Raw genomic sequence first — 25,686 nt, 5'->3', positions numbered from 1 at the left:
ATTAACAAAAGTAATTAAAGTAGACTGTGGGTAATGTTACTGTAGCTACCTGGCTTAATAATTGGATTGAGTCTTGGACTGGTGATTCCCACACTTTATTGCGATCATCGTTGGACACCATAAACATCGCCATCATGCATCGAGGGAATCAACCCGTAAGAGCTTTGTACAAAAAACAAAAACAGCAAATGAATAAACATACATGAAAACAAACAAACTAAATTATTCAAAACGTACCGAAACATACTGCAACACTACAAACAAACAATCTTTACACAAAACACATGGATAACAGAAGTCAAAGACCGTACCTTGTTCTCCATTTAAACCAGAAGCTAAAAACTCCTTGCACCATGAACCGTCGATGCTAAGACCTTGTGCATCTAGGCCTCGTTCCATACTGAACTGTTTGAACAACACTCAATATATCCACATCCTCTGCTCAACCGGATGTCAAAATAAAAGACCTTCATTATCATAACATAAATTAAACCAAAGAAAAGCTGGAAAACAAATACCACGCAGAAATACAAACAAGTAATCATATAAAGGAATATGAATAATAATAATAATAATAATAAATGAAAATAAAGCAAACAATGCAAAGCAAATTATTAACACTCCCACCAAATTATGAGTGCAAACATCACACCAAATGTACAAGCACGAATAATTTCCCTTTGTCCCCTTTTTTTTTTTTTTTTCTTTTACTTTCGTTTTTTTTTCTTTTGACCTTTATGACCCCAAAAAAAAAACATTAAAATTCCGAAACATGAGTTTAGAAATATTAAAATAATCATTGATCTTACAATGTCTCAATGATAAACCCTTGAAAGATCCTAATGTCCCTCCATTAATAAAACAAGTTTTTGCACTGGTCTTTCGATTATGGACGGTTTACTAATACGCTTGCCCTTTGCGTTAAGCTTTGAGTCACCTAGAAGAATCTTGGCCCTTCTCTCAAGCCCGTCACTGCTAACAACAACGTCCTTTATCCTGCCAAGCCTCCATTCGTTTCTAGGCACTTCCTCTTCCTTGATAATGACAACGTCATTGACTTGAAGGTTTCTCCTAGTCACATTCCACTTCTGTCGGGCGGTTATACTCGCAAGATACTCTTTCCTCCAACGACTCCAAAATTGTTCCGCCAAGTACTGCACATGTCTCCATCTTTTCCGTGCAAACACATCCTCCCGGATAAAGTTTCCTGGTGGAGGCAAAGCAGCAGTCGTTTTTAACGTGAGTAGATGATTCGGAGTAATTGGTGCTAGACTCTGAGGATCAGTCAAGCAATCCACGGTGAGCGGTCTACTATTCACAATGGCCATTGCTTCATACAAGAAAGCTCGTAAAGAGGAGTCATTTAGCCTTCCTGGGTGAAGTGCAAGAGTCGCATTCAGCACAGATCTTATGGTTCTAACTTGACGTTCCCACACACCACCAACATGACTTGCACGTGGTGCATTCATAAGGAAGTCACACTGCTTCTCCAGTAGGAAGGTTGTCACTCTTTCCACGTCCATCTCCTTAAGTGCATCCTTCAACTCATTTTTTGCGCCAACGAAGTTGCTGCCTTGATAAGACCTTATCTGTTGCACAGTACCTCTTATGGCAATAAAACAACGCAGAGCATTGATAAATGAATCTGTGGTCATGTCAGTAAGCATTTCGATGTGTATAGCACGAGAACTAAAACAAGTAAGGAGAAGACCGTATCTCTTATGAACACTTCTGCCCTGCTTGATAAGAAATGGGCCAAAGCAGTCCATGCCAGTATATGTAAACGGAGATGATGGAACCACTCTCTCTGAGGGGAAATCAGCCATTCTCTGTTCTTCAACAGGTCGCCTGTGTTTCCTGCAAACAATGCAACTCCTGATGCAAGATGCTACAATTCTGTTAATCCCTGGGATCCAAAAGCCATTAGATCGAATCTCATTTATAGTGAATCCTTTCCCCTGATGTGCAACTTTGTTATGAAAGTGAGCAACAATCATTTCTGTGACATGATGATTCTTAGGAATTATTATTGGATGTTTCACAGAGTCTGGAAAGGTTGAACGGCAAAGCCTACCTCCCACCCTTAACACACCATCTTCATCCATGAAAGGGTCAAGAGGGTACAAGGTGCTGCGAGATGAGACGCTTCTCCCACCCGTTATCTCTTTCAGCTCATCCTTGTAGGAACTAGATTGCAGACATTTGATTATGCAAAGTTTCGCCTTTTGTTGCTCTGATACAGTACTGATGTGATTAGACTTGACTTTGTTGGCTCTGTCAACCTTCTTTGGATGGAAGACACCATGATGAGGTAAGTACCAGGTTTCTCCTTCCTTGCCACTACTGTGCACTTCCTCAGCATCTCCTCTCTGAAAGATCTCATTCATGAACTCACTGTAACGTTCCTTATACAACTCATCCTTTAGCATCTTTCTTTTGAGATGATTGAGTCTAACCATAGCGCATTGTTTGTTGCTTGGCAAATTGGGTCTCACCTTAAACGGAAGTGGCATTTGATAATGGCCATGGACATTCTTCCATATCCCTTCCTTCAATTTCTCGAGAAAAAGAATGTCATCCTGAGACACCCTTGCACTCTCTTCTTCAGTGTCTTTAAACTCACTCTCGAGGACACGAATCACATCACCTGGAGTGATAGAAGGGAGCTCCTTAACCGTAGTGCGATGACACAGCCCACTGATTCCAGGCAGATTGGAATGTGGTGAAGAACAACCTACTATGCTCCATCCCAAGTCTGTCCGAATGGCATAGGGATCATCATCTCCTCCTGTTATTACTTCTCGGGGAGTCATCGACCTTGAGCAATTGTAGCCTATTAAAAGAGCAACATCACAGTCTTGCAATGATGGCATCTTGTCCGCAATGACTGTAAGATGATTCCACTTTTTAGCATCATCACAAGTAGGAATGTGGTTACGATTAACTGGTATGCAGTCCTTGGTGTATGTAGGTGGCAAGTCAATATAATTACCGGACTTATATGCTCTGACTCGAAGTCCTGACACTCTGTCACTTTGCAGAACGGTATCCTTTCCAAGCATGGTGGTGAGCTTCAATTGCACTGGAAACGTTGTTGCCTGTAAAGCATCACACACTTCTTTATCAATAAATGTGGTATCACTCTGTGAATCCAAAAGCGCATACACCAGTTTCTCACAGCTTGGTTTCTGCCTTGTGGACACCCAGACAGGTACAATCATTGAAGTATACGTACTTCGCTCTTCTCCAGTTACACTTAAGGCCACTGCATTCATCACATCATTAGATTCACTTTGAGACTGAACAGCAGGAAGTGATGTCTTAATTGCCATTGCAAAGTTCTCATCATGCAAACTAGTTGGATGTCTCCTCTTACACACATTACAAGTGAGACGGCAGCGACATTCCTTAGCACTGTGGCCAGACTTGAGACATCCATAGCAAAGCCTCTTTTCCTGGACACATTTCCGTCGCTCCTCCAATGGTCTGCTGAGAAAACTGAAACAGTTGTCAAGTTGATGGTTATCTTTCTGACAAAGCACACACAGAATCTTATTCCCTGGTTTGGTAACTTTTTGACTCTCTACGTTCGTTTGAGTACTGAAAACTCTTACTCTGTTTCTGTTGGTCTCTTTCAGACTTGCCTTCTCATTTACAGGTTCTGCGGCACGGAGAGTGTGAAAGGAGGTAACTGGATTACAAGCAACCTCTGCTTCAGTTGACACAAATGCAGCAAATTTTTTAAAAGAGGGATACTCATGGTTTTCAGAAAGAGATTGTGTGACTTGACGATTCCATCTGCTAATTGCCCAATCAGGTAATTTCAACACAAGTTTCTGATTTTCTTGGTAGTCATTTAAAATTTGAAGGCCTTTGACATGTGGCATGGCACCCTGGCATGCATTTAGAAAGTCAGAGAAAGTCTGAAGACCAATGGCATCCTTTGGCTGAATTCTAGGCCAGCTTGCAAGCCTTTCTCTGAACGCCTTTTGAACCACGAATGGTTGGCCATAACGACTGTTCAATCTGCACCATGCATCTTGATAGGCTTCGTCATCTGTTCTGAAGAAAGTTCCTTCTAAAGCGTTTCTAGCAGGACCACTCACATATTTCTTGAGATAAAACATCTTATCAGCAGAAGAAATGGTTCTCTTGTCAATAAGGGCCGTAAAGGATTGTTTAAACTCAATGAAATGAATGGGGTCACCCGTGAAGACAGGAGGTTCTGGTACTGGCAATTTGCTCATAACCATGCCGTCTTGAAATGCTTGAACAAGAAGCGATGCGTCAGTCACTGATGCTTGAACTGTCGCCCTTCTGGTTTCACGACCCACCCTTTGAGACGTTTCTTGCTTTGCCATACCTTCTTGAGGGAAATCAGACTCTGATCTGTTCATGCCACTACAATCTTTGGGTGAATTAATCTTTTCCTTCTCAAATTCTTGACTATAGATTTCTAACTTAGCTTGAGCTGCTTTTAGATCCTTTTGTGCTTGAATTCGCTCTAGCTCCTTCCACTCACCATCAATGACTCTTTTGTGCTGTTCTTCTAACTGGTTTATCTTTTCCTTTTGCTTTGTTTCTTCTAGCAGAACATTATACGCAGCTTGCTTGGCCGCTACTTCTGCTGCAGCATCTACTCGCTTGACTTCTAAGCTTGACATGACAGAGGGATGACTAGAATAATTACTAGTTTTCCGACTGACTCGTGAACTTGTTGAACCAAAAATTGAGTGGGCATATTGATGGTTTAATAAGGTGCGAAGACGGCTTCTCTCCCTTACATCGTTAAAATCTCCATCTACACCTGATATTCTCTCATAAACAATTTTAACAATATCAGCTGTTACCGCTTCACATGCGTCCATTTTTCTCCTCATTTCAATAGCAGGTGAGACATGCTCTCTAAAGTCATCATAGGCATTTAAAACTTTGTTCTTGGCCTCCTCTAAAGTGTCGACCAAAATAGCTAACTGAGTCTGTAGGGCATCTGATTTAAGATGCTCACGTGCACTGCGAGCTTCTATTTTCCAGTGATTATATAGAGATTCAACCCTTCTCTCTTTCTTTTGTAACTCTTCTTGCTGATAAGCTAACATTTTTTCAGTAGGAACATGCGTGCGCTTTGAACGGCGTGCACTCTCACTTTGAGTTTCTACCTGACCATCAAGTTGCCTATCGGCCTCTTTTGCACCTGCATCTGACTTTGACATTTTCTCTTGTATTTAAATTTCACTAAAATTACATTAAAACGACATTTTTCTCATTTAACATTCAAGTTGATTGATAACATATGTTCAGCAGATTCACCTTTACCACATGTGCTAAAACATTAACCCTTAAATGTGAAACTGAACGTTTCAATACACGTTAGTCCATACATAGGCAAATTAATTGCAGCAATGTTCATAGCCCTTTAAATCAGGGAAAAACGAGAAAAGAGTCTCTTCAGAATCAATTTCTTTGTCTTTGGTACTCACTGCGATCCACCAAACAACTTGTAACAGTTCCTTTGCCAGTTCATTAAATCGGTCCAATCGCTCCCCATAGATTCATTGAGCCATCCGCTGAAACGTTGCTTGAAACTTGATCCATTAAGAACGCAATCACACTGTCCCCGACGAGCGCTCCGACATCAAAGCTCCTCCTTCAGCCATGGCGTTCCTTGAAGCAACACAGTGGATCGACGATGGCAAGCTCTTACTGTAGCTACCTGGCTTAATAATTGGATTGAGTCTTGGACTGGTGATTCCCACACTTTATTGCGATCATCGTTGGACACCATAAACATCGCCATCATGCATCGAGGGAATCAACCCGTAAGAGCTTTGTACAAAAAACAAAAACAGCAAATGAATAAACATACATGAAAACAAACAAACTAAATTATTCAAAACGTACCGAAACATACTGCAACACTACAAACAAACAATCTTTACACAAAACACATGGATAACAGAAGTCAAAGACCGTACCTTGTTCTCCATTTAAACCAGAAGCTAAAAACTCCTTGCACCATGAACCGTCGATGCTAAGACCTTGTGCATCTAGGCCTCGTTCCATACTGAACTGTTTGAACAACACTCAATATATCCACATCCTCTGCTCAACCGGATGTCAAAATAAAAGACCTTCATTATCATAACATAAATTAAACCAAAGAAAAGCTGGAAAACAAATACCACGCAGAAATACAAACAAGTAATCATATAAAGGAATATGAATAATAATAATAATAATAATAAATGAAAATAAAGCAAACAATGCAAAGCAAATTATTAACAGTTACTTAACCAATTTGAAGCAGTTTAACTTTTTTTTTTATATCTAACTTACGAGAAACAAAATGTCGACATGTCCTCTCCAGCAGCTTGAATGTTCCCCGTTGCACTGGCAGCTCTCAACGGCCACCAGGACTTATACAGTTTTATAAAAGCTATTCATTATTTGTTGTAAAGTGTAAGAATCACCTCAGAAAAATGAATTCTTCTGTCAGGCGCAGTTGAAGCCTATAGGACAAAAGCTGTCAAGATGAGACGCTGTAGACAGGCTATGTCTGTGTCATTATTCCAACATCATGTTCATAACATGTTACGAAATGAAACGTTTAATACCTCAGAAAAATGAACTTTCCTCTCTTGTCAACATTAGCCTGGTGTGAGCGCGACTCTTCGGTTGAGGAGGCGCGCGCTGTATATCACGTCACAGAAAGACGTGCACTCACAGTAATCGGATCAGATCGTTTACATGGAGCACTGTAATCGGTTTAAAAGTCCAATCCGAATAAAAATACTCCATATAAACACCTCAATCCGAATAAAAATGGCCAAACCGAATGAAATTGTAATGGGTTTGAGAGGGGTGGGATAAACCTTTTCATGAACAGATCAAATGAAAAATTCCACCATGTAAACGACCTGATCTGATTACTGTGAGTGCACGTCTTTCTGTGAAGTGATATACAGCGCGCGCCTCCTCAACTGAAGAGCGCTCACACCAGGCTGATGTTGACAAGAGAGGAAAGTTCATTTTTCTGAGGTATTAAACGTTTTATTTCGTAACATGTTATGAACATGATGTTTGAATAATGACACAGACATAGCCTGGCTACAGCATCTCATCTCCAGCGTTTGTCCTATAGGCTTCAACTGCGCCTGACAGAATAATTTATTTTTCGGAGGTGATTCTTACACTTTACAACAAATAATAAATAACTTTAAAGTCCTGGTGGCCGTTGAGAGCTGCCATTTCAACGGGGAACATTCAAGCTGCTCTCTGTTTCTCGTTAGTTAAGTTAGCTATAAAAAAAAATTCAACAACTGCTTCAAATTGGTTAAGTAACATTACCCACAGTCTACTTTAATTACTTGTGTTAATATTTATACCTTTGTGATTATGGTATCTTTCCTTAATCATCTGAAATATATATGTTTAGTACTACTAGTAATGATGCTGAGCACGTCTTTAATGCTTCATTCATGTTTCACCGTATATCCTATGTTTTTATTAATAATTTGGGTGCATTTTATTGTTAATTTTGTGTTTTTCTAAATAAATGAATTGAATTAATTTTTGATTCCGCATTCATCATTCACAGCTGTTGAAATAGCCATTGTATAAGACATAAATTAGGTTAAACTACTGCATGTTCGCCCACAGAAAAATGAATAAATATAAAAATTACCAACACAGAATTATTGATCCACGATACGTAACAAATCTGAGGCGGTAGACAAACTGTGAGCGCATGTCACAAAATAATCCCGACTGAAAGTCAGCACATGTAAACACCAGATCGGTTTAGATAACGTCTCCTGTAAACAGTCCACCGAATCTTTCAATCGGAATGATTTTAATCGGAATGACAAAGTGCACATGTAAACGTGGCTAATGATCCATGTAAACGCACCAAGTGTGTTTATTTTGTAGGTCTCTGGCTAACTCACGTCTTACTGCTGTAAATGCTTTCCTATAGCTCAAACAGTAGAGCATGGCGCTAGCAACGCCAAGGTCATGGGTTCGATTCCCAGGGAAAGCAAGAATTGACAAAAATGTAAAATGTGTACCTTGAATGCAATGTAAGTCGCTTTGGATAAAAGCGTCTGCCAAATGCATAAATGTAAATGTAAATGTAATGTAAATCAGCTGTGGGTATTACCTAAAACTTAAAGTTGTCCAAATGAAGTCCTTAGCAATGCATATTACTACTAATAATACATTTTGGAAATATTTTACGGTAGGAAATTTACTAAATATCTTCATGGAACATGATCTTAATATCCTAATGATTTTTGGCATTTAAAAAAGGATCATTTTGACACACACAATGTATTGTATTTCCACAGATATACCTGTGAGACGCAGGACTGGATATATCCAACTTTATATAAAGAGCAGAATTCTGTGTGATCTCACTGCCACTATTAGACTGGAAAAGCCCTTATTGGCAGCCACTGAAAAGAACATATTTATTATGGGTAATAAAAAAATCCTCTCCAGGTCAAAATGATTTAACACAACGAGAAGGGTTTGTGTTCCAGTCAGTTTGACCCGGGGAGTTTGATGTTTGCTCACACAACAAATTTCCCCCCAGAAAATTATAATTTCTGTGCTTTTTTTTTCTACTTGTCGTGTTCCCGGTCACAAATGACTGACCTACAAACAGTTGCTTATAAATCTCTTTCTATACGATGCTATTGCCAAATATTGGACTCAATCTTTTTAACTTGCTTTCTGTCAAATAGCCCAGGTTTTGAGCTCATGCAAGTGAACTTTTCACTAAAAAAACAGAACTTCCTGTAGCCGTGACCCAGAGACCCTGAAAACTCACTGACACACTGACAACTCTCTGTCCACAACAAGGTGTTTTTAAAGCTGAATTGTGCAGTCAAGTGCCAATTATTTGTGTTCAGCTTTGCTGTAAGGATGTGAAAGAGAGGTGCTGGGGATAATCACTCTGTCTGAAAAGACGGGACTGTGAGGAAGATCTTCCCTGCTGATGGTGAAAATTACCCCACACTAATGCAGCGGTCAGCTGAAAGTCCGGATGTGTTTGTGCACTCATAATAGAAAGTAGAACAGTGGGACAGTGCTGTTTTTTCCCAGTACAAATATCATATTATTTGCAAGAAATATATGGGTCAATTGGAAAACAAGTTTATTTTACATTGTCCTTGCTACATGTTGTTGCAAGCACTTGCTATAGTAATAGCAGTAAATTATGTATAATTACATGCAACTAGCCCAAACCAAACTCTCACCCCATAATACAGTACAGTACATGTAATTAATTCTAATTACTCAGTACTTAAATGTATAATTACACTGTAACACGGACACCTTGAAATAAAGTGTAACCCGAGTTTCTGTTGTTATATGCACTTTTTAAATCTTTCCTGAAAACATTTTAGATTGGCTTTTTTTTATTGCGATATGTATATTTATGCATTTACTATATATGTATTATTAGTAGTTTTAATGTAAAGCACTTTGAGAAGTTTTGAAAATAGGCTCATTTTCTGTCTCCCCCGGAGTTAAACAGTTGAGTTTTACCGTTTTCGACTCCATTCAGTCGATCTCCGGGTCTGTGGTAGCACTTTTAGCATAGCTTAGCATAGATCATTGAATCTGATTAGACCGTTAGCATCTCACTCAAAAATGAATAAAAAGTTTTATTCATTTTCCGTTGGTCTTAGTACACGATGTAACTAAACACATCAAAACATGTAAATAGGAAAATGTTGGCGTTATTTAGTCACTTATTGAGCAGTAGGCTAGCTGGAGCCATTTACCTCCAGTCTTTGTGCTAAGCTAGGCTATCTAGAGCCGTTTAACTCCAGTCTTTGTGCTAAGCTAGGCTATCTGGAGCCGTTTGCCTCCCATTTTTGTGCTAAGCTAGGCTATCTGGAGCCGTTTAGCTCCAGTCTTTGTGCTAAGCTAAGCTATCTGGAGCCATTTACCTCCAGTCTTTGTGCTAAGCTAGTGCTAAGCTAGGCTATCTGGAGCCGTTTACCTCCAGTCTTTGTGCTAAGCTAGGCTAGCTGGAGCCATTTACCTCCAGTCTTTGTGCTAAGCTAGGCTATCTGGAGCCATTTACCTCCAGTCTTTGTGCTAAGCTAGGCTAGCTGGAGCCATTTACCTCCAGTCTTTGTGCTAAGCTAGGCTAGCTGGAGCCATTTACCTCCAGTCTTTGTGCTAAGCTAGGCTAGTTGGAGCCGTTTACCTCCAGTCTTTGTGTTAAGCTAGGCTATCTAGAGCCGTTTACCTCCAGTCTTTGTGCTAAGCTAGGCTAGCTGGAGCCGTTTACCTCCAGTCTTTGTGCTAAGCTAGGCTAGCTGGGGCCGTTTACCTCCAGTCTTTGTGCTAAGCTAGGCTATCTAGAGCCGTTTACCTCCAGTCTTTGTGCTAAGCTAGGCTATCTGGAGCCGTTTACCTCCAGTCTTTGTGCTAAGCTAGGCTATCTGGAGCCGTTTACCTCCAGTATTTGTGTTAAGCTAGGCTAGCTGGAGCCGTTTACCTCCAGTCTTTGTGCTAAGCTAGGCTAGCTGGAGCCGTTTACCTCCAGTCTTTGTGCTAAGCTAGGCTATCTGGAGCCGTTTACCTCCAGTCTTTGTGTTAAGCTAGGCTAGCTGGAGCCATTTACCTCCAGTCTTTGTATATATTGTGATCGCCTATACTTTTGGTTTCTATTCCCATTCTGGGGCTTATTTTTGTGTAAATTTGTCCTTTTAAGTGCAAGAAGGTTTGAAAGTGAACTCAATGAAGTGTTGACTTCTCACACGGCGTGTGCGAGTTCTCTTTCGCGTCTTCTTGTGCTTGAACGCTGATTGAACGCCTGTTTGAACACAGAAGGCAACATGTGCTGTTGGTTTTTAGTGCTTGTCTCTCTGACATTTGCTTTCTGTGTCTGTTTGTCTCTCAGCATTACAGTCGCCATGAAGGGACAGCCGCGCTGGGAGCCGCTGGAGAATGAACAAGTGTATTATGCAGGAGCCGCTCTCATGACGCTGGGCTCTCTGTTTGTGATCAGCAGCTTCATGGCTCTGGGCGTTACTGGCACTTTCCTGGGTAAATCCATCCACTGATACTTCACATCCAACTTTACAGCTCTCTGACCTTACACACACACACACATTTATATATCGTCGCTGCCCGATGAAACTCACGTATGTCTAAAACGGTTACTTTTCAGGAAGTGAAAAAAACACAGTGTTTCAAAAGCAGTTGAAATACTTGGTACGGCATCTTTACATGTAACCATATTCTTGCCAGTGTAATGATATAATCTAGCCTGGATGCCAGCCGAATTTAGCCCCACCCACAATTTTTTTTGCTCGGGCAATTCGGTCTGGACTCGCTCCATAGAGGAGGAATTATGCCTGAACAGAAACTGTTCGGACCAATGAAATCATCAGGGCGGGCTTTAGAGGATGATGGACAGATGATCAACAGTAACGTAATCATCCACGTCATCGAAGGCTCTTGGGTTGAATTTGTTCTAATCCTAAACGGAGAACTTGTTCGTATATGCGTTCACCTTTACTATTTCTCTCAGAAATGATGATGGTGTTGGTGTACTCTGTGTATCCTTAAATTATTTTATTACAACACCGGCAACGATCGTTTACACTCATCTTTTTCTTCTAACGTTACTTATTCCAGCGTGTGTGCAGACAGGGTTGCCAAGTTTTTACAACAAAACCCGCCCAATTGACCTATCGGTAAGCCCCGCCCACCTTAGTTACCGTTGCTAACTCGGACAAAGAAACGGAGTTGCTATATCTTACAATGACAGCTGTCAGTGTGAAAACCTAATCCCAAGATGTTTTTGGACACAGATTGTAGCGTATATATCCTGTCTGAATGATGGACAAACTTTACTGATGCTTTATTATGTCGTTTTTCACTCCAAAAAATCATCGTAAGAGCTGAACAAACAAAGCATAAGAAGTGCGCATTAACGTCTCATTCACAAACTCTCTCTCTCCGTTGCATTACCATTAACATACACAGCAAATTACACAAAAACACACATACAACTAACAGTAAACACACATAAACTCAGTGCTTATGACTTTTCGAGGGTGCAGTTAAAAACTGGTAAACTTTGCAAAACAACTCCGATAAACTGCGTGCGAGCTCTTCCTTTCGTTACCCGGAGACTATAATACCCATCAAAATAGGAGATAATGTAGAGCTTAAACATATCTAAAATGAAATTAATTGACATATAACCAGTTTAATATGGAGAGGCAGTGAAATGTAGACCTTCGTGTTTTTGACCTACAGTGGTACATGACGTGAGAACAGTTAGTTATTTCGGTTTGTATGTTAGCAGGGACTTTAATCGTAACTTAACGAGAGTATTTTTGTAGCATAAACACCATCAAACCGATGAGAGCTTCGGATTCTCCAATGTTTCTCAATGGCGCTGAAGCCTAAAGATGTCAGAGTTCCGGTCCCAGTGCAAATGATACTCAACTGCTATTGGCTCATCTGCGTTCGAGGGGAGGGGCTTACCGATAGGTCAATTGCTACTCAAAACTAGCCAAAAACAAGCCCAATAGCTTTCCGGGGAGAAAAAAGGCATTTGGGGGGTAAAATATGTGTTATTTTGGCAGGGCTTCCGAGATATATCCAGTTTCAGCACACCAGTTTCAGAACACCAGTTTCAGAACACCAGTTTCAGAACACCAGTTTCAGCACACCAGTTTCAGAACACCAGTTTCAGAACACCAGTTTCAGAACACCAGTTTCAGAACACCAGTATCAGAACACCAGTTTCAGCACACCAGTTTCAGCACACCAGTTTCAGCACACCAGTTTCAGCACACCAGTTTCAGCACACCAGTTTCAGCACACCAGTTTCAGCACACCAGTTTCAGAACACCAGTTTCAGAACACCAGTTTCAGCACACCAGTTTCAGCACACCAGTTTCAGAACACCAGTTTCAGAACACCAGTTTCAGCACACCAGTTTCAGAACACCAGTTTCAGCACACCAGTTTCAGCACACCAGTTTCAGCAGACCAGTTTCAGAACACCAGTTTCAGCACACCAGTTTCAGCACACCAGTTTCAGAACACCAGTTTCAGCACACCAGTTTCAGCACACCAGTTTCAGAACACCAGTTTCAGAACACCAGTTTCAGAACACCAGTTTCAGAACACCAGTTTCAGCACACCAGTTTCAGCACACCAGTTTCAGAACACCAGTTTCAGAACACCAGTTTCAGCACACCAGTTTCAGAACACCAGTTTCAGAACACCAGTTTCAGAACACCAGTTTCAGCACACCAGTTTCAGCACACCAGTTTCAGAACACCAGTTTCAGAACACCAGTTTCAGCACACCAGTTTCAGAACACCAGTTTCAGAACACCAGTTTCAGAACACCAGTTTCAGCACACCAGTTTCAGCACACCAGTTTCAGAACACCAGTTTCAGAACACCAGTTTCAGAACACCAGTTTCAGAACACCAGTTTCAGCACACCAGTTTCAGAACACCAGTTTCAGAACACCAGTTTCAGAACACCAGTTTCAGCACACCAGTTTCAGAACACCAGTTTCAGAACACCAGTTTCAGAACACCAGTTTCAGAACACCAGTTTCAGCACACCAGTTTCAGAACACCAGTTTCAGCACACCAGTTTCAGCACACCAGTTTCAGCACACCAGTTTCAGAACACCAGTTTCAGAACACCAGTTTCAGCACACCAGTTTCAGCACACCAGTTTCAGCACACCAGTTTCAGAACACCAGTTTCAGAACACCAGTTTCAGCACACCAGTTTCAGAACACCAGTTTCAGAACACCAGTTTCAGAACACCAGTTTCAGAACACCAGTTTCAGAACACCAGTTTCAGAACACCAGTTTCAGCACACCAGTTTCAGCACACCAGTTTCAGCACACCAGTTTCAGAACACCAGTTTCAGAACACCAGTTTCAGCACACCAGTTTCAGAACACCAGTTTCAGCACACCAGTTTCAGAACACCAGTTTCAGAACACCAGTTTCAGCACACCAGTTTCAGAACACCAGTTTCAGAACACCAGTTTCAGCACACCAGTTTCAGCACACCAGTTTCAGAACACCAGTTTCAGAACACCAGTTTCAGCACACCAGTTTCAGAACACCAGTTTCAGAACACCAGTTTCAGAACACCAGTTTCAGCACACCAGTTTCAGAACACCAGTTTCAGAACACCAGTTTCAGAACACCAGTTTCAGAACACCAGTTTCAGCACACCAGTTTCAGAACACCAGTTTCAGCACACCAGTTTCAGCACACCAGTTTCAGCACACCAGTTTCAGAACACCAGTTTCAGAACACCAGTTTCAGCACACCAGTTTCAGCACACCAGTTTCAGCACACCAGTTTCAGAACACCAGTTTCAGAACACCAGTTTCAGCACACCAGTTTCAGAACACCAGTTTCAGAACACCAGTTTCAGAACACCAGTTTCAGAACACCAGTTTCAGAACACCAGTTTCAGAACACCAGTTTCAGCACACCAGTTTCAGAACACCAGTTTCAGCACACCAGTTTCAGAACACCAGTTTCAGAACACCAGTTTCAGAACACCAGTTTCAGCACACCAGTTTCAGAACACCAGTTTCAGAACACCAGTTTCAGAACACCAGTTTCAGCACACCAGTTTCAGAACACCAGTTTCAGAACACCAGTTTCAGAACACCAGTTTCAGAACACCAGTTTCAGAACACCAGTTTCAGAACACCAGTTTCAGCACACCAGTTTCAGAACACCAGTTTCAGCACACCAGTTTCAGCACACCAGTTTCAGAACACCAGTTTCAGCACACCAGTTTCAGAACACCAGTTTCAGAACACCAGTTTCAGAACACCAGTTTCAGCACACCAGTTTCAGAACACCAGTTTCAGCACACCAGTTTCAGCACACCAGTTTCAGCACACCAGTTTCAGCACACCAGTTTCAGAACACCAGTTTCAGCACACCAGTTTCAGAACACCAGTTTCAGAACACCAGTTTCAGAACACCAGTTTCAGAACACCAGTTTCAGAACACCAGTTTCAGCACACCAGTTTCAGCACACCAGTTTCAGAACACCAGTTTCAGAACACCAGTTTCAGAACACCAGTTTCAGCACACCAGTTTCAGCACACCAGTTTCAGAACACCAGTTTCAGAACACCAGTTTCAGCACACCAGTTTCAGCACACCAGTTTCAGAACACCAGTTTCAGAACACCAGTTTCAGCACACCAGTTTCAGAACACCAGTTTCAGAACACCAGTTTCAGAACACCAGTTTCAGAACACCAGTTTCAGAACACCAGTTTCAGCACACCAGTTTCAGAACACCAGTTTCAGAACACCAGTTTCAGCACACCAGTTTCAGCACACCAGTTTCAGAACACCAGTTTCAGAACACCAGTTTCAGCACACCAGTTTCAGAACACCAGTTTCAGAACACCAGTTTCAGAACACCAGTTTCAGAACACCAGTTTCAGAACACCAGTTTCAGAACACCAGTTTCAGAACACCAGTTTCAGAACACCAGTTTCAGAACACCAGTTTCAGCACACCAGTTTCAGAACACCAGTTTCAGAACCGGAAGTGAGGGGCGGGGCTTAAACAGTCATAGTTGCGCTATCCATATATGTAATTTTCTTTTGATAAATATAAGCTGTTTTCACATGGATTTTGGTCGGATCGATGTCTACAATATTTAACAACAATACTTTTAAATAAAGTCACTTTTCTGTTCATATAATATGCATGTCATGATGTACAATGATCAACATTTTAAAACATAGCCTATTGATCATGCTTAAATCAATGAATACAAAGACAGTAGTTTATACTTCATGGAAACAGGCTAAAACTACACACAGTTTTTATTTAAAAAATATTAATAAATGTATAACATGTTGTAAAGTGTTTCTCATTTGACTATAGATATATTAGTATTATTTTGTGTTTTGTATGGATTTTGTATTATGTTGTTCTAAATAATACTGACAGAAAATAGCCTATGAGATTTAATGTTAATGGACACAAACATTGTAGTTAATTGTTACTTTAACAATACTACAACTTTTTATTTTAATTTTAAAAATATATTAGGCCTAATACATTTGTAACATGTTATAAAGTGTTTCCCATTTGACTCTATATTCAATCGTATTATTCGATTGAAAATAATAGACGGAGAATGAGACATTTCTATTTTTCAAATGTCAAATAAAAATAACCATTTAATACAAGGCCTTAAAGTGAAACATGTGTTTCTCTGAAAGAAAACAAATAGGACATGTATAAAATATTTCTAAAATAATAGGTTTAAAACGAATTTAAACGGCACATAATAAAATTAAAAACATGCAAAAAAACTTAAAACACAAAAGACTCTTCAGCCCATATCATGGCATTTCTGCAGAAATACTTGAAAAGATGAAAGTGTTTTCATCTCTGAAAACTAAATGTATACGTTTTATTAATGAATAATTATTTAATATTAAGACAAATAATATCTTTTGACAAATGCAAAAAAAGCTTTAATGATAAACCGCGAAAGACGTGAACAGATTCAATATTCGTTCACCACCACATGTATCATGACAGAAATATCACACACAACTCAACATATTCTCCTTCATGCTTCTGTTCACATCTCACTGGCTTAAATGCATGTTTCTCTTGCATGAAAAGTAACTTTAAAATCCATATGAAAACGACGTGTATGGGTAGCGCCGCTCACTTCCGGTTCTGTGGATGGTGTTCTGAAACTGGATACTATTGGGGCTTCCTGCTAAAATTCACATTCCTGGGTCTGTATATTACATTATTGTGGTCGCTTCAACCCGCGGACTTGGCAACACAGGTCAGTTGAGTTCTGTTGACATTTGACAACTAATGTTATGCGTCGCTCCGTTGCTCTGATTGGTTGTAGGTCTATCCAATTGAGGTCTTTCCTGGTTCGGTTAAAACACACCCCATAATCACAGCCCAACGGAGCAGATCAGACTCATATTCTGACTAGAATTGAGTATGACGACGTCAGGCTAGTAATAATGTGAAATAGTATTGCAATTTAAAATCGCTGTTTTCTATGTGAATATTCACCAATCATGCATAACATTATGACCAATTACACTTATGATCTCTGTTAGTGGGTGGGATATATTAGGCAGCAAGTGAACATTTTGTCCTCAGAGTTGATGTGTTAGAAGCAGGAAAAATAGGCAAGAGTAAGGATTAGAGTGAGTTTGACAAGGGCCAGATTGTGATGGCTAGAGGACTGGGTCAGAACATCTCCAGAACTGCAGCTCTTGTGGGGTGTTCCCGGTCTGCAGTGGTCAGACTCTATCAAAAGTGCTCAAGGAAGAACCAGTGGAGAACCGGCCACAGGGTCATGAAAGACCAGTGGAGAACCGGCCACAGGGTCATGGAGGACCAGTGGAGAACCAGCCACAGGGTCATGAAGAACCAGTGGAGAACCAGCCACAGGGTCATGAAGAACCAGTGGAGAACCGGCCACAGGGTCATGAAGGACCAGTGGAGAACTAGCCACAGGGTCATGAAGAACCAGTGGAGAACCGGCCACAGGGTCATGAAAGACCAGTGGAGAACCGGCCACAGGGTCATGAAAGACCAGTGGAGAACCGGCCACAGGGTCATGGAGGACCAGTGGAGAACCAGCCACAGGGTCATGAAGAACCAGTGGAGAACCGGCCACAGGGTCATGAAGAACCAGTGGAGAACCGGCCACAGGGTCATGGAGAACCAGTGGAGAACCGGCCACAGGGTCATGAAGAACCAGTGGAGAACCGGCCACAGGGTCATGAAGAACCAGTGGAGAACCGGCCACAGGGTCATGAAGGACCAGTGGAGAACTAGCCACAGGGTCATGAAGAACCAGTGGAGAACCGGCCACAGGGTCATGGAGAACCAGTGGAGAACCGGCCACAGGGTCATGAAGAACCAGTGGAGAACCGGCCACAGGGTCATGGAGAACCAGTGGAGAACCAGCCACAGGGTCATGAAGAACCAGTGGAGAACCGGCCACAGGGTCATGAAGAACCAGTGGAGAACCGGCCACAGGGTCATGAAGGACCAGTGGAGAACTAGCCACAGGGTCATGAAGAACCAGTGGAGAACCGGCCACAGGGTCATGAAAGACCAGTGGAGAACCGGCCACAGGGTCATGAAAGACCAGTGGAGAACCGGCCACAGGGTCATGGAGGACCAGTGGAGAACCAGCCACAGGGTCATGAAGAACCAGTGGAGAACCGGCCACAGGGTCATGAAGAACCAGTGGAGAACCGGCCACAGGGTCATGAAGAACCAGTGGAGAACCGGCCACAGGGTCATGAAGGACCAGTGGAGAACCAGCCACAGGGTCATGAAGGACCAGTGGAGAACCAGCCACAGGGTCATGAAGAACCAGTGGAGAACTAGCCACAGGGTCATGAAGAACCAGTGGAGAACCGGCCACAGGGTCATGAAGAACCAGTGGAGAACTAGCCACAGGGTCATGAAGAACCAGTGGAGAACCGGCCACAGGGTCATGAAGAACCAGTGGAGAACCGGCCACAGGGTCATGAAGAACCAGTGGAGAACCGGCCACAGGGTCATGAAGGACCAGTGGAGAACCGGCCACAGGGTCATGAAGAACCAGTGGAGAACCGGCCACAGGGTCATGAAGAACCAGTGGAGAACTAGCCACAGGGTCATGAAGAACCAGTGGAGAACCGGCCACAGGGTCATGAAGAACCAGTGGAGAACCGGCCACAGGGTCATGAAGGACCAGTGGAGAACCAGCCACAGGGTCATGAAGAACCAGTGGAGAACCGGCCACAGGGTCATGAAGGACCAGTGGAGAACCGGCCACAGGGTCATGAAGAACCAGTGGAGAACCGGCCACAGGGTCATGAAGAACCAGTGGAGAACCGGCCACAGGGTCATGAAGAACCAGTGGAGAACCGGCCACAGGGTCATGAAGAACCAGTGGAGAACCGGCCACAGGGTCATGAAGAACCAGTGGAGAACCGGCCACAGGGTCATGGAGAACCAGTGGAGAACCGGCCACAGAACTGGACCACGGAGCAATGGAAGAAGGTGGCCTGGTCTTGAGGCGTTGACTTGGCCTCCAAATTCCCCAGATCTCAATCCAATCGAGCATCTGTGGGATGAGCTGAACAAACAAGTCCGATCCATGGAGGCCCCGCCTCACAACTTACGGGACTTAAAGGATCTGCTGCTAACATCTTGGTGCCAGATACCACAGCACACCTTCAGGAGTCCATGCCTCGACGGCTCAGGGGGACCAACACAATATTAGGTCATAATGTTATGCTTGATCGGTGTATAGTAAAGTGTAATTTATTCCTGTGATCAAAGCTGAATGTTCAGCATCATTACTCCAGTCTGAAGTGTCACATGAAATCATTCTAATATGATGATTTGATGCTCAAGAAGCAATTATGATTATTATCAATGTTGAGGAATATTATTCTTTGAGATTGAAATCTTCTGTAACATTATAAAAATCATTACTGTCACCTTTGATCAGTTCATCCTTGTTGAAGTAAATATTCCGGTAAATGTTTTGAAAAATATTTTTTTTTACAGTATAGTTTCTGTTGTTGTCTAATAATGAATAACTGGGTCATATTTCAGTGCTGTGTGCACAGGAGGTTAACAATGCTAACATGTTCAAAAAGCACTTGATGTTCTGTGAGGATTTACTTACACCTGATGAACCTCCTCCAGGTATATAACACCTGCCTCTGGCCAATCACAGCCAAGCAAGCCGTTATGAACTCAGAGATGAGAGTTGAGATGTAGGTCAGGCTGCTTTTACAGAGTTGGTGGACTGAAGCATTTATTGAGCCTATGTCATATATATATGAATGAAGTATGTAAGGCAGCCCAGCCCTGTTCCACACACCCGTCTGCAATCATCAAGTGTTCCTGAAGGGCTGAATGAGCTGCTCTAGGTGTGTTATCATCTCCAGGAACAGGGCTGGGCATCCCTGATCTAAGGGAACAATCTATTCTACATAATTATATTTATTCACTCCATAACTTAATCTGTGTCAGACACACTATAAAGCATGCTAATTTAAAGGGATAGTTCAACCAAAAATGAAAATTAGCCCATGATTTACTCTCCCTCAAGTCATCCGAGGTGTGTGTGACATTCTTCTGTCAGACGAATAAAATCTGAGTTATATTAGAAATGTTCTGGTTAATCCAAGCTTTAGAAGTGGATTCATTGTTGCTCTGTTTTTGAAGTCCATAAAAAGTGCATCTGTCCGTCATATAACTGCTCCACGCATGTTAATAAAGGCCTTCTGAAGCGAATCGACGCGTTTGTGTAAGAAAAATATCCATATTTAAAACTTTATCAAGTAAACTTTCGTTTGATGGATGGATGATGGATGGATGATGGATGGATGGATGGATAGATGGATGATGGATGGATGGATGGTTGATGGATGGATGGATGGATGGATGGATGGATGGTGGATGGATGAATGGATGGTTGATGGATGAATGGATGGTTTATGGATGGATGGTTGATGGATGATGGATGATGGATGGTTGATGGATGATGGATGGTTTATGGATGGATGGTTGATGGATGGATGGATGGATGGATGGTTGATGGATGGATGGATGGATGGTTTATGGATGGATGGTTGCATGGATGGTTGATGGATGGATGATGGATGGATGGATGGATGGATGGATGGTTTATGGATGGATGGTTGATGGATGGATGGATGGATGGATGGTTGATGGATGGATGGATGGTTTATGGATGGATGGTTGCATGGATGGTTGATGGATGGATGATGGATGGATGGATGGATGGATGGATGGATGGATGGATGGATCATGGATGGTTGGATAGATGGTTGATTGATGGATGGATGGATGATGGATGGTTGGATGGATGGTTGATGGATGGATGGATGGATGGATGGTTGATGGATGAATGGATGGTTGATGGATGGATGGATGGTTTATGGATGGATGGTTGATGGATGATGGATGGATGGATGGTTGATGGATGGTTGGTTGGATGGATGGTTGATGGACGGATTGATGGATGGATGGATGGATGGATGGATGGTTGATGGATGGATGGATGGATGGTTTATGGATGGATGGTTGCATGGATTGTTGATGGATGGATGATGGATGGATGGATGGATAGATGGATGGATGGATGATGGATGGTTGGATGGATGGTTGATGGATGGATGGATGATGGATGGTTGGATGGATGGTTGATGGATGGATGGATGGATGGATGGTTGATGGATGAATGGATGGTTGATGGATGGATGGATGGTTTATGGATGGATGGTTGATGGATGATGGATGGATGGATGGTTGATGGATGGTTGGTTGGATGGATGGTTGATGGACGGATGGATGGATGGATGGATGGATGGATGGATGGATGGATGGATGGTTGATGGATGGATGGATGGATGGATGGTTTATGGATGGATGGTTGCATGGATGGTTGATGGATGGATGATGGATGGATGGATGGATAGATGGATGGATGGATGATGGATGGTTGGATGGATGGTTGATGGATGGATGGATGATGGATGGATGGTTGATGGATGGATGGATGGATGGTTGATGGATGGTTGGATGGATGGTTGATGGATGGATGGATGGATGGATGGTTGATGGATGAATGGATGGTTGATGGATGGATGGATGGTTTATGGATGGATGGTTGATGGATGATGGATGGATGGATGGTTGATGGATGGTTGGTTGGATGGATGGTTGATGGATGGATGGATGGATGGATGGTTGATGGACGGATGGATGGATGGATGGATGGATGGATGGATGGATGGATGGTTGATGGATGGATGGATGGATGGATGGATGGATGGATGGATGGTTTATGGATGGATGGTTGCATGGATGGTTGATGGATGGATGATGGATGGATGGATGGATGGATAGATGGATGGATGGATGATGGATGGTTGGATGGATGGTTGATGGATGGATGGATGATGGATGGATGGTTGATGGATGGATGGATGGATGATGGATGGATGGTTGATGGATGGATGGATGGATGATGGTTGATGGATGGATGGATGATGGATGATGGATGGATGGATGGATGGATGGATGGATAGATGGATGGATGGATGGATGGATGGATGATGGATGGTTGATGGATGGTTGGTTGATGGATGGATGGATGATGGATGGATGGATGGATGATGGTTGATGGATGGTTGATGGATGGATGGATGGATGGATGGATGATGGATGGATGATGGATGGATGGTTGGTTGATGGATGGTTGATGGATGGATGGATGGATGGATGGATGGTTGATGGATGGATGGATGGATGGATGATGGATGGATGGTTGATGGATGGATGATGGTTGATTGATGGATGGATGATGGATGGATGGATGGATGGTTGATGGATGGATGGATGGATGATGGTTGATGGATGGTTGATGGATGGATGGATGGATGGATGGATGGATGGATGGTTGATGGATGGATGGATGGATGGATGGATGATGGTTGATGGATGGTTTATGGATGGATGGTTGATGGATGGATGGATGATGGATGGATGGAGGGATGGTTGATGGATGGATGGATGATGGTTGATGGATGGTTTATGGGTGGATGGTTGATGGATGGTTGGATGGATGGATAGATGGATGGATGGATGGATGGATGGATGGATGATGGATGGTTGATGGATGGTTGATGGATGGTTGGATGATGGATGGATGGATGGTTGATGGATGGATGGATGATGGATGGATGGATGGTTGATGGATGGATGGTTGATGGATGGATGATGGTTGATGGATGGTTGATGGATAATGGATGGATGGATGGTTTATGGATGGATGGATGGATGGATTGATGATGGTTGATGGATGGTTGATGGATGGTTGATGGATAATGGATGGATGGTTGATGGTTGATGGATGGATGGATGGATGGATGGATGATGGTTGATGGATGGATTGATGATGGTTGATGGATGATGGATGGATGGTTGATGGTTGATGGTTGATGGATGGATGGATGGATGGATGATGGTTGATGGATGGATTGATGATGGTTGATGGATGATGGATGGATGGTTGATGGTTGATGGATAATGGATGGATGGATTGTTTATGGATGGATGGATGGATGGATGGATGGATGGATGGATGGATGGATGGATTGATGATGGTTGATGGATGGATTGATGATGGATGGATGGTTGATGGATGGATGATGGATGGATGGATGGATGGAAACGCCCACTGCTGTGATTGGCTGTAATCTTTACATATGAAATAACTATATATAATTTATATAATAATTTCACGTGGAACTCTCTCTGAACTTTTATTATTTCAGGAGTTTTAACGTGAGTCCAGAACTCAGTCACTGATAAACTCAGCACTGAAATATGACCCAGTTATTCATTATTAGACAACAACAGAAACTATACTGTAAAAAAAAAATTTTTTCAAAACATTTACCAGAATATTTACTTCAACAGGGATGAACTGATCAAAGGTGACAGTAATGATTTTTATAATGTTACAGAAGATTTCAATCTCAATCTCAAAGAATAATATTCCTCAACATTGATAATAATCATAATTGCTTCTTGAGCATCAAATCATCATATTAGAATGATTTCATGTGACACTTCAGACTGGAGTAATGATGCTGAACATTCAGCTTTGATCACAGGAATAAATTACACTTTACTATACACCGATCAGGCATAACATTATGACCTAATATTGTGTTGGTCCCCCTGAGCCGTCGAGGCATGGACTCCTGAAGGTGTGCTGTGGTATCTGGCACCAAGATGTTAGCAGCAGATCCTTTAAGTCCTGTAAGTTGCGAGGTGGGGCCTCCATGGATCAGACTTGTTTGTTCAGCTCATCCCACAGGGGTCAGCATGGGCACCCTGACTGGTCTGAGGACAAAATGGACGGATAGATGGCATTATTTTTTGAGTTTTCAGGTTAGCATTTCTTTGTACTTGTGAATGAAGCATATTTTCCATTCAGTGTATTCTGTATGTGTAAGAGCGAAGGGCTTATATAACACACATACATTCATGCAAAAAATTAAACCCAAATAAAAGAAGCTCCAGGAACTCGGACAGCAGGTGCAGGTGCTATCGTCACACCTTTTGTCCCAAACTGGGTCAGAGAGAAGAAGGTCTGAACCCAGATAAGGCCGGGTCTGGTTACATGTCCTGATGGGGGAAGTGGACCGGCCTTTTGTTGAGGATGACCTGATAAACCGCAGCACTAAAGGGCTGGATTGCCTAATCATGAAGACGTCGTTCCAAACCCATAAGACTCCAGAACGCAGATGAAGAGTGAAGAGTGTGTGTTCACCCGTCAAAGCCTGAGTCAGATGTGTTCATCAGATAAAGTGATCGTGTCTCTTCAGAAGACTTGGAATAAGCCGTCCGTCCGTCTGTGTGTGTGTGTGTGTGTGTGTGTGTGTGTATGCGTGTGTGTGTGTGTGTGTGTGTGTGTGTGTGTGTGTTAGTGTGTGCGTGTGTGTGTGCGTGTGTGTGTGTTAGTGTGAGTTTGTGTGTGTGTGTGTGTGTGTGTGTGTTAGTGTGAGTTTGTGTGTGTGTGTGTGTGTGTGTGTGTGTTAGTGTGAGTTTGTGTGTGTGTGTGTGTGTGTGTGTGTGTCTGTCTCTGTGTGTGTATGTATGTATGTGTGTGTGTGTGTGTGTGTGTGTGTGTTAGTGTGAGTTTGTGTGTGTGTGTGTGTGTGTGTGTGTGTGTCTGTCTCTGTCTCTGTGTGTGTATGTGTGTGTGTGTGTGTGTGTGTGTGTGTGTGTGTGTGTGTGTGTGTGTGTGTGTGTGCGAGTTTGTGTGAGTGTGTGTGTGTGTGTGTGTGTGTGTGTGTGTGTGTGTGTGTGTGTGCGAGTTTGTGTGAGTGTGTGTGTGTGTGTGTGTGTGTGTTAGTGTGAGTGTGTGTGTGCGTGTGTGTGCGTGTGTGTGTGTGAGTGAGTGTGTGAGTGTGTGCGTGTGTGTGTGTGTGCGTGTGTGTGTGTTTGTGTGTGTGTATGCGTGTGTGTGTGTGTGTGTGTGAGTGCGTGTGTGTGTGTGTGCGTGTGTGTGTGTGTGTGTGTTAGTGTGAGTTTGTGTGTGTGTGTGTCTGTCTCTGTCTCTGTGTGTGTATGTATGTGTGTGTGTGTGTGTGTGTGTGCGAGTTTGTGTGTGTGTGTGTGTGTGTGTGTGTGTGTGTGTGTCTGTCTCTGTCTCTGTGTGTGTATGTATGTGTGTGTGTGTGTGTGCGAGTTTGTGTGAGTGTGTGTGTGTGTGTGTCTGTCTCTGTCTCTGTGTGTGTGTATGTATGTGTGTGTGTGTGTGCGAGTTTGTGTGAGTGTGTGTTTGTGTGTGTGTGTGTGTGTGAGTGGATTAAGCCGTCTGATCTCTTAATGAACATTTCGATGCATCAGAGTTTAGTGTGAATGTTCTTGAGTAGCGAGTCGTGGCAGAATCATAACTCCTCATTAAACCTCTGAGCTTTCCTGTGAATGATTAGTTCGGAGATCCGTCGTGTTCCTGGAAATCTCTCTTCCCGCAGCTCCATTTCCAAAACGGCTAGAGATGGCGGCGCGGGTGTTCAGGATCTGGTCTGGGAC

At 42.6% G+C, this 25,686-nt stretch overlaps 1 protein-coding gene across 1 annotated transcript in view; it reads left to right on the top strand.

Moving 5' to 3' along the window:
• The window catches only part of pemt (phosphatidylethanolamine N-methyltransferase), a gene marked incomplete at its 5' end in the record, with an annotated part of 159,194 nt that overhangs the window by 85,863 nt on the left and 47,645 nt on the right, over window positions 1-25,686 (top strand). Inside the window, 1 exon segment of the mRNA XM_079846332.1 lies at window positions 10,922-11,067. Coding sequence (XP_079702458.1) covers window positions 10,922-11,067 — 146 coding nt within the window.

This window comes from Gobio gobio (assembly GCF_949357685.1).
Source record: "Gobio gobio genome assembly, chromosome: 20".
Lineage (NCBI taxonomy): Eukaryota > Metazoa > Chordata > Actinopteri > Cypriniformes > Gobionidae > Gobio > Gobio gobio.
The sequence above is the reverse complement of the archived record's forward strand: the minus strand, read 5'-3'. Positions and strand labels throughout refer to the sequence as shown.